At 40.8% G+C, this 9,652-nt stretch overlaps 1 protein-coding gene across 1 annotated transcript in view; it reads right to left on the reverse strand.

Moving 5' to 3' along the window:
* KIAA0586 (KIAA0586 ortholog) overlaps nt 1–9,652 on the reverse strand; it is a 113,561-nt gene that overhangs the window by 75,601 nt on the left and 28,308 nt on the right. The window contains exons 17-20 of the mRNA XM_045287630.1: nt 8,151–8,261; nt 5,696–5,776; nt 3,411–3,604; nt 1,792–1,910 (exon numbers count right to left, since the gene is read on the reverse strand). Coding sequence (XP_045143565.1) covers nt 1,792–1,910; nt 3,411–3,604; nt 5,696–5,776; nt 8,151–8,261 — 505 coding nt within the window. The remainder of the gene's footprint in view (nt 1–1,791; nt 1,911–3,410; nt 3,605–5,695; nt 5,777–8,150; nt 8,262–9,652) is intronic.

The raw sequence follows: 9,652 nt of genomic DNA on the forward strand, positions 1-9,652 counted from the left end.
AGGGTACAGAGTAGCACTGATGAAACATACAACTTTCCTCTAGTTCCTAACTGCTCCTTCCCCCCAACTATCATAATCCCAATTCTACCTTACAACTGGTACAGATAGGAACTGAAAATACAGGGAATCCAGGGCGGATGATCCCTTCAGGACCAGTGGTGTGAGTGGCGATACTGGGAGGGGAGAGGGAGAGTAGGTTGAAAAGGAGGAACCGAGTACAAGGATCTACATGTGACCTCTTCCCTAGGGGACGGACAACAGAAAAGTGGGTGAAGGGAGTCATCAGACAGGGCAAGATATGACAAAATAATAATTTATAAATTATCAAGGGCTCATGAAGGGGGAAGGAAGGAAAAATGGGGACCTGATGCGGCATCAGGGGCTTAAGTGGAGAGCAAATGTTTTGAGAATGATGAGGGCAATGAATGTAGAAAAGTGCTTTACACAATTGATGTATGTATGGATTGTGATGAGTTGTATGAGCCCCTAATAAAATAATTTTTCAAAGATATGTAAATAATAATTTATACCGTATATACTCGAGTATAAGCGAGTTTTTCAGCACATTTTTAATGCAGTTTTTGTGGTAAAATTAGGTGCCATGGTGAATATTTGGGTCGGTTTATACTCGAGTATATACAGTAATTTATCAAGGGGTCACAAAGGTTGGAGGAGGGATGGAGGGAAAAAAAGAGGAGCTAATAAAGAGGGCTCAAGTAGAAAGTAAATGTTTCTAAAATAATGATGGCAACATATATGCAAATATGCTTGATACAATTGATGCATGGATTGTTATAAGAGCTGTAAGATCCACCAATAAAATGATCTAAAAAACAAACAAAACAGAAATAGCTTCACAGTTTGATGCTTCTGTTCAATAAAAATTTCTAATATTTTGTAGCAAAAAAAAAAGCATTATGCTGGGGGGAGGGAGTACTAGAATGGATTGTGATTGCACAACTCATGGAGATTTAACCATGGGCTGGGGGGGATGCTCTAAAATCGATGTGGTGATGATTGTATAATTCTCCTTGCTATGACTGAATGACTGAACTACTGAATTGTATGATATGTAAATTATGTACCAATAAAATTGTTGGGGGAAAAAAGCATAATGCTAACTATAAGAAGCCAGATACAAAAGGCTACAAAATGTATGATCCATCTGCAGGGAATCACTGAAAAGTGATGGAAAGATGGTAGGCATTGAATATAAAGCGGCAGAGGGATATCCTGTGGGATAATGGAAATGTTTTCCTGTATCATGATTGTGTGAAATAGAGCAATATGCCCTTGTCAAAACTTACCAAAAATTGTACTTTACATTGGTGAATGCTACTACAATGAAAACATACCTCCAACTGATGGAGGCGGAGCAGCAGAAGGGGCTGCTCCACAGAGGCTCCTTTCTGCATTCACTGCCTGCCTGAACCCCTGTCTGGTGTTCATCAAGGTTAGCACCGAAGGGGAGAGAGCCTCAGTCCCGAGGCCTGCACAGTGCAGTAAGTAACGCAGATACGTCAACCCACCAAAATACTATCTGATGGTTATTCGCACAAAGATCTGTAGATGGTAAGGTGCCGCAGGAACGGGGTAGGAACGGGGTGGGAACGGGGAGCATGAAATAGAAGTGAGCGAGGACCTCCATCCCAGAGAAGCAGGGCGCGGTGACAATGACAGGAAAGAGCATGTCTCTTGTCATGCCAGGACTTAACTGCCCTCTAAACTCGATAAACTCCTAAGGCTTTGTCTTTGAATCACAGAAAAAGGTAACAGACCCCCTTCACTTACCATTGTCAGAGGCCGATGGCTCACTTTCCTCACTGACGGAAAGACTGACATCAGGTGCGGCCTGTTCCTGGATTGGGAAGCGCCCAGAGATAATTCTTGCCATTATTTCTTGTTCTACCCTGAGAGACAAAAATTCACGAGTCCAAAATTTGAATGAAATGTGTAACTGTGGGGCATACTAACCTTAACAATACGGTTTACCCACACCAAAAAACCCCAACTCACTGCCATGGAGACAATGCTGACTCACAGTGACCCCTGTGGGTTTCCAAGACTGTAAATGCTTACGTGAGTAGAAAGTCCAGTCTCTCTCTAGAGGAGCTACTGGTGGTTTTGAACTGCCGACGGTGCACATCAAAGCCCAATGCGTAACCACTATACCACCAGGGCTCCTAAGGTTTACCCAGGGACACAAAAAATGTACATGTGAAATAGAGAAAATGTAACATGTATCTGGCAGCAAGATAAACTACATGAACAGAATCTCCAGGTGGGAGATACGCTTATAAAAGCATATTAGAATCTTTCAGATCAGTCTAGCTAAAAGTTTTACAGATCCTCTAAATTCAAAATAAAGACTGGATGAACGATCATTGATGTAGCAGGTACCTAAAATGGTTGATTGCCCATTCTGTGAGCCCACACAGAAAACCATGTAAGACCAAAGCTAGAAAGAAGCCTGGTCAGAACCCGAATTCAGGAAATAAGTATCATCAGAGGTAGTAGGGGGAGTTTTCCTCTTATAAAGGGAAGAAAACTATTTCTTTTTCAGTTTGAGTAAGACTGAGTTGTGATGCAATAGATTTCTTCTAACGACACTTCTTGAGAGTCAGATCAAACCAAGCCCACTGCTACCACATCCAGTCCTGCTCCGGGGACCCTTACAGGAGAGAGTGGGCTGCCTGCGAGGGTTTTCAAGGCTGTCATCTGAAAGGAGGGCCGAGTGCCATGTGGCTCCCTCATGGTGAAGCTGGTAGGTTTGAACCGTTCACCTTCCAGGGAGCAGTCAAGTGCTTAACCATACTTTTTTGGGGTTTTATTATCATACAAGTAATAGATAGTCATTGCAAAAAAATCAGAAAATACATATAACCTTTTTTTTTGGGGGGGGGGATAATAACATAATACAAAATTTAGGGACACACAGTTAACAATTTGCTTCCTAGATTTTATCTCTGCACATATATTTTTATTTATTCAGGAGAGGGACAGGCCTTCTGTTCCTGTACAGGGTTGCCGTCTCAGAAACCCACAGGGAAGATCTACCCCGTCCTGCAGGCGTGATTGAACGGAGTCCGCATCCACTCGATGGCAGTGAACTTGGCTCCTGCTCACAGGGACCTTATAATGGAAGTATCCTGCTCTATTTATGTACCGATATATTGTTGTCATACGCCATTTTAAACCTAATTTTGATAACTGTATTAGCATTCAGTTACATGGCTTATTCCATAACTTCCTAGAGGTTTCTAAAAACTAGAAATGGGGCTCACACTAGCACTAATAAGTTAAAATATGTTAAAATAGACCTCACGAAGTGCCTTGTGTGTAGTAAGTGCCATATAAAGGACCTTGATGGTATGTGGTTATGTGCTGGGCTAACACCATTGTCAACTCACCATTGAATTAAGCTATTTTCCAATGTTTCTCGTCTCTCAATGACTTTAGCAAGGTTATCAGCAGTGCGCTGAAAATCAGAAGCAACCGGTGGAAATGGAGGACCATTATATTTTGTAGAAGCAACTTTAACACTTCGGCTAAACTCCAGAACTGGTTCAGAGTCTTCTGGAATTTCATCACGTATCTCTTCCTCCTGGTAATATAAAAAACAAACCTGTTACCAATACTAAAAATATATCTATTATATCCCTACATTTGTTTAATAGTTCTTGAGTGTCGACTATAGAGAGAGTGCTTAGCTAAGAGAACTAACCAACATCTCTAAATTATCTACCAGCCTTTCTAATTAGCTAGTCTATCTCATTGTTCGCAATATATAGATCAGTCATACAAATCACAGTGAATGTGACTTGATTGCACAATTATTTTGTCTCCAAACAGGCTGACTCCAAGCACGATGTGCTTAAACTCGTCTCTGAGACCAGTGGTGGGCCGCAAACAAGCTTTCTCAGTCACACACGTCATCTTTGTCAGGCTACATGCCTTCCCAAAGGGGTACTCTGAGTAGTCAGGGTTAGTGCCAACATTTTAACAAAACTCAACGGACATCTCCTCAAATCACCGAAGCTTTACAATAGGTTTACAGGAATGTTGCCCCATATAAGACAGCAGTTTTTAGATGGGTCAAGTGTTTTAAGGAAGATTGAGAAGACCTCAAAGATAAGCTAAGACCCAGGATAGGGAAACCTAGAGGCAACAACTGAACCAATAGTTTCAAAGGGACGTAGCAGAGGAGGTTGGCGGCAAACGGACAGCTAGCAACATTAAGGACAGGGAAGAAGAACAAGCCTGGAATTGATGTGGTGATGTTCCCCGGCTTGTATGACGTGAGAAAACTAGTGAAATGTATAACATGTGAGATGTACGTCCGTGAAACTGTTAAAAATAAATAAATGAATTTTTAAAAACCCACAAGCCAAGAAAGGAAAGGTGGTGAACCTTGACAAATGAAGACGCTGTGCCTAAAGTCCAGACACTGATGGAAAAGGACTATAAAGGTACCACTGACGCGGCAGCTGGTGTAGTTGTGATCTTACACAATTAGAGCTTGTTCCATTGTAAGCAGGCATCTGGGCCTCAGCAAACTTCTGCTCAATGGGTGCCAAAAGCGTTGCAAGAAGATCAGCTAGCTCAATAGTCTTTTAAACAAGATCAAAGCGAATGAAGACAATGTCATGGAACAAATAAGCAGCCAGGAACAAGCCATAAATATACCAATATGGATCTGAGGGCAAAGTCTGTCAATCCAAACAGTGGTTTCCAAGGGGACCTGTTGGGCCAGCTACATCAAAGCAGAGAGGGCAGATGAGATTAAGGGAACTGTTTTGGGGACTGCAAAGGAATAATCTTGATAGATTTTCTGAACGGGCACATGGCAATCGCATGGGCTTACTCTGAGAAGGTCTCGAGCAAATTAAAAACCGTTTTGGTGAGGAAAGGGCTAAGAAATTTGTGTTGAAGAACTTTTATCCATCATGACGGTGTTCACCTGTTCATTTTTCGAAGGTGGCAAGCTGTCCCAAGAAGATTTCGTGGCGGAAACCTAAGCCCATATCCACCCTAAACTCTGTTCTTGCCCTTTTCGGACTTTTTTTTTGGTCTCCAAACTCAAAAGAACATTCGAAAGGGACACGATCTGAATTTGAGGATGCTAAACTTGCTGTTTGGAGGTGGTGTCAGTCAGAGTATGGAACTCTTTAGGGGAATGGTGAGAGAGAGAAACACCAACTTCAGAAGAGTATACACCTAGACAGAGAATATGCTGAAAAACAATAGCTTCACATTTTGCTATTTTGTTTAATAAACGGTTCTGTGGCTTTTCATAATTTGTTTGTCATTATAGCACATCAACTGGCGATCTCTCGACTGATTTAAGCTAAATGTGACAGAGTGAGAAAAAGACAAGTATGAGGCAAGTTCCAGAAAAAACAGAAAAGAGGAAAACAAGAAGGAAGGAAGTCAAGACGTAGGGTGGAGAGAGCCAACAGTCAGTAAGCGCTAAAAGTCATTGGTGCTATAGATAATACTATACTGTAGAATAACACACTGGCTCACACACACACACAGAGAAAGATTAGCAAGCTTAAGACCTTTTTAAAAATAAAAGCATATTTACCTCAAAAGTAAAAATAAGTCTATCAGAATACTTTCACATAATATTGACCGTCAAAAGCTATCCCATCACAAAGAAAAGTAGCACCTCGTGATTTCCAAGTTTTGTTACCTGTACGACATCAATTACTTCATCAAAGTTACTTCCTGGAAACTTTACTTCCTCTTCGTCTAACTTCATAAGTTCTGCAGTCTGAAATGGCATTTTCAAAAATATTTTGTTGGGCCTAATCTTTTTGAAAAATTCATACATATTTCCAACCATAATATAAATTTGTAATTACACTGTCTTACTCGATCGTTTTTTAAAAAAATATGTTTCTGAAGTGATTTGTTGGTAAATGAAATCTAAATTTACCCTCAAACCATTAGATCACCATTCAAGAGCTGTGTATCAGTTTTTCTGACCAGGAATCTATCAACAATGTGTTTAAATCAATTGATGAGCATATTGATTTTTTATAGTGGTCTCAAACAATAGTTGTCCTTTAGTGATTGACAAATCCAGTCAGCATCATGTCCTCCGGGCTCCTTCGTGTTGTGAGATGCTGCACAGATTCAGCTTTATTTTTTAACATTGTGCTATGTATGTACCAGTGTGGGGAAAAGGTGTCTGTTCCTTAGGCAAACAGGACAGGACCCCCACACCTCATGGCTCAAGGCAGTGGACGACTATAGACGGCTCACCCTGGGGAGCCGATGGAAACGACTGTTGGTCTGTCTCTCCGAGATAAAATGGACACTTGGCCTCTGTTCCCTGGCGAAAGCTGCAGAAAGCAGCCACCTGAAAACTTAGCAGTTTCTGTAGGCTCCCGGCCTCATCCTCCCCTCCTGTCTATGAATAGCTGGAAGTGGTAATGCTCCTTTTTATACTCTTAAAGAATTGTACATTGTTCTTCTGTATAAACCTGTTACCTGTTGCCGGATGCGTGCATGAAACGTCGGTAAGTCTGCCCCCAGTACACCTCTGGGCCCTGAGGGTCTGTCTATTCTGCAGAGACCCTCGAGCCCTAGCTTTTGGTTACTCCTTTTGTGTATGTTTTCTCATTGCCCCTCGTGAACCCGCTCGTAATGCTCTGTAACTGTCTTCCATGCCAGTTTATTGACTGACGTGGCCCTCAGTGGGCACTTAGGGGTTCCATCTTGCTATCGTGACTAGCGCGTCGATGACTGCGGGTGTGCACACAGCTGTTCATGCTATGGCTCCTGTTTCTTAAGAGGACTGCTGGTCACACAGTTTCTTCTAGTCCCGGGTGTTGCTAGGAAGTGCCAGACTGCTTCCCACAGCTGTGTAATGTTTAGTCAGACGCAGTGAATGAGGATTCCAATCTCTCCACGCCCTCGCCAAGATTCATTATTTTCCGTTTTGTTTTGCTGGTTTTCAGACTTTGCTATTAATGCTGGGGTGCGGGTTTCCTTTTTCAATGACCATCTACCTAACTCTACTAAACACGATGTCTTTCTCCAGCACTGGTCCCTCCTGCAATGTGCTCCAGATAAGGGAGACAAAACTCCCCAGCCGCGCCTCTCAGGGGCATCCTGGTTACCCTTCCTACTCCAAGGAAGATTGACTTATTCTCCTGGAAGCTCACGGTATGCTAAATATGCTTTGCCAGCATCATAATTCAAATTTATCAATTCTTCTTCGGACTTTTTAAAAAAAGCAGTTGTACTGGCACATAATCCACAAACTACGCAATTCAATGGTTCAATTATATTATGAAGAGTTGTACAATCATCACCACAACCAATTTTAGAATATTTCTTCCTCCTTGTACTCATTTGTTATTAGCTCCCAATTTCCCTCTAACCTTCCATGCCACGCCCCCAAGAAACCATGAATCCAGTTACTGTCTCTATAGACTCAGCCATCCTGGATGTCACAGAAAAGCATTTAAAAAGAAAACAACAACCAAAAACCTAACAAGAATAATAAAATAAAACAGAGAAAAAACCTCAATCAAAAGGAAAGCAGAAAATATTAAAAACTAGAACAAATTTAAAATGGGTCAAAAGGGAGATCAAATGGCTAACTTAACAGGATCTGAAATAATCTACTTTCCAATGCATGCTACAGGATAGCAAGGCTATTGGTAACTCTGGGCTATGGTCAGAAGGGAGTCACCAGAGGCTTAATCCACGTGCATTTCCCCTCCACCTTTTTTTTTAACTGAAACAACTTTAAAATAGGTCAAAAGGGATGGACCCTTTTTTCATTGGCCAGCTTGTACATGCATTTGAAAATACCATGGTGTGGGCCAGGCACACCTTGGTCCTCAAAGTGACATCTTTGTATCCTAACACTTCACTGTCTTTCAGAGCAGATATGCCCAGTGCACTATGTCGGCTGGTTCCTTGAATGCTACTTCTATGGGCATTGAATGGTGATCTAAGATGAACGAAACCCTTGACAACTTCAATCTCCTACCATCTATAAAAACATTTGTTGTTTACTGGTCTAGTTATTAAGGATTTTCATTTTCTGTTCAGGTGTATACAGAATAACAGTAATTAAAATTTGTAGCCAGAAATTCCAGAAAACAATTTGATAAAATTCTGGAAAATACCTGCATCCAGGTTTGCAGAGGAGGAGAGGACGCCTCTTTGGGACTGGGAAGAGATGGGCTGGGGCTAGCACTGCCATTAGAGATGCTGTCAATGTCGAGGCTGGGTAACACCTAAAACAGAGCGCAACGTCACTTGTTCGTCTTCTGACTCCAATAACTGCCTTTATCAACCTATATGCTGAGACCACAATAGGCCCTTTAATTCTTTAGTGGGAAGTCAATGCCAAATCTTCTATAATACAAAGCACATGTTACAAAATTCAGACAATAAAGGGTAAAATACAAAAATCCATTAGATTGGTGTACAGTTAAAATCTAAAATGTTTTCTTTCCTAATTTTTCATTGTTATTATGGCATATGTAACTTAATCATGTTGCCATATGCCAGAACACTAAACCAAAACCACTGCCAGTGAATCGACTCCCACTTCTGGCAGCCCTATAGGACACAGTAGAACTGGCCCTTGGGTTTCTGAGACCCGCGTCTCCACGGAAGCAGACTGCCACGTTTCTCCGACAGAGACGCTGGTAGAGCCGCGCCACCTTGTGGTGGGTCAAGCAATACAGCGCTTGAAGTAAGCGTCACCAGAGCTGCCAACTTGCTATTGTATGAATGATTTTAGAATAGCTCAACAAGTACACATACTTAGCTAACCATTCTCTTCAGATTTAGGATGTTCCAAATTTTGCTACTAACACAAATATTACTATTAAAAACTTTCTATATATGTAATTTTCCCCAAATTTTGACTTAATTATGGTCAAGTATCAAATATCATATATATATATATATATCCTTGTGTCATAAGGGATGAATATTTAAGATCTTGGTAATTTCTGCCAAGCTATAGTTTTTAACGTGCTCTAATGATCAAGTACATAATCAAGTTTTATTCAATGCTTAACCAAAATTGCATCGTATGTTTTTTTCAGTATTAACAGTTTAAAGATGAAGATGCATTATTGTGATTTTAGTTTGCATTATCTTGACTAGTAGGATGATTATTCAGTTTTCCTGCTGTAAATTCCATGTCCTCATCTATACCTTTATTCATGTCCTTTGAATATTTCTGGATTTGCATCTATATTTTTTTCATGTAGATCTTCATGTTTAAAACAACCCTGTACTAGTATATTCCTTTCATATGTATGTTATTTTCCCTTTTGTTTAGATTTTTTTTTACATATTTGTTTTAGATTCTTATCCCTTTTTTACTTATCTCAGTTTTGATCTCTCATGTCCAAGGTATGTTTTTATAAAATTAAACCAATTATATTCTAATTCTTCTAAGTTTATATATTTTCTAACTAGACTTTTACCTACAACCCATTTGGAACTCACAGGCTATATGGTGGAAGGTTAGAGGTTAAAACTGATCTTCTCTTCCCACATTGCAACCAGTTATTAGGGAGCGCTGGTGGAGCGGTACAGGCTCAGGAGTTTGACATGACCAGTCAATCCATGGAAAAAAGGCAAGGTTGTCTACTCGTGGAGCGTGCGC

Source organism: Echinops telfairi, unplaced genomic scaffold, assembly GCF_000313985.2.
Source record: "Echinops telfairi isolate 266 unplaced genomic scaffold, ASM31398v2 ScPeMD7_18;HRSCAF=68, whole genome shotgun sequence".
NCBI classification, from domain to species: Eukaryota; Metazoa; Chordata; class Mammalia; order Afrosoricida; family Tenrecidae; genus Echinops; species Echinops telfairi.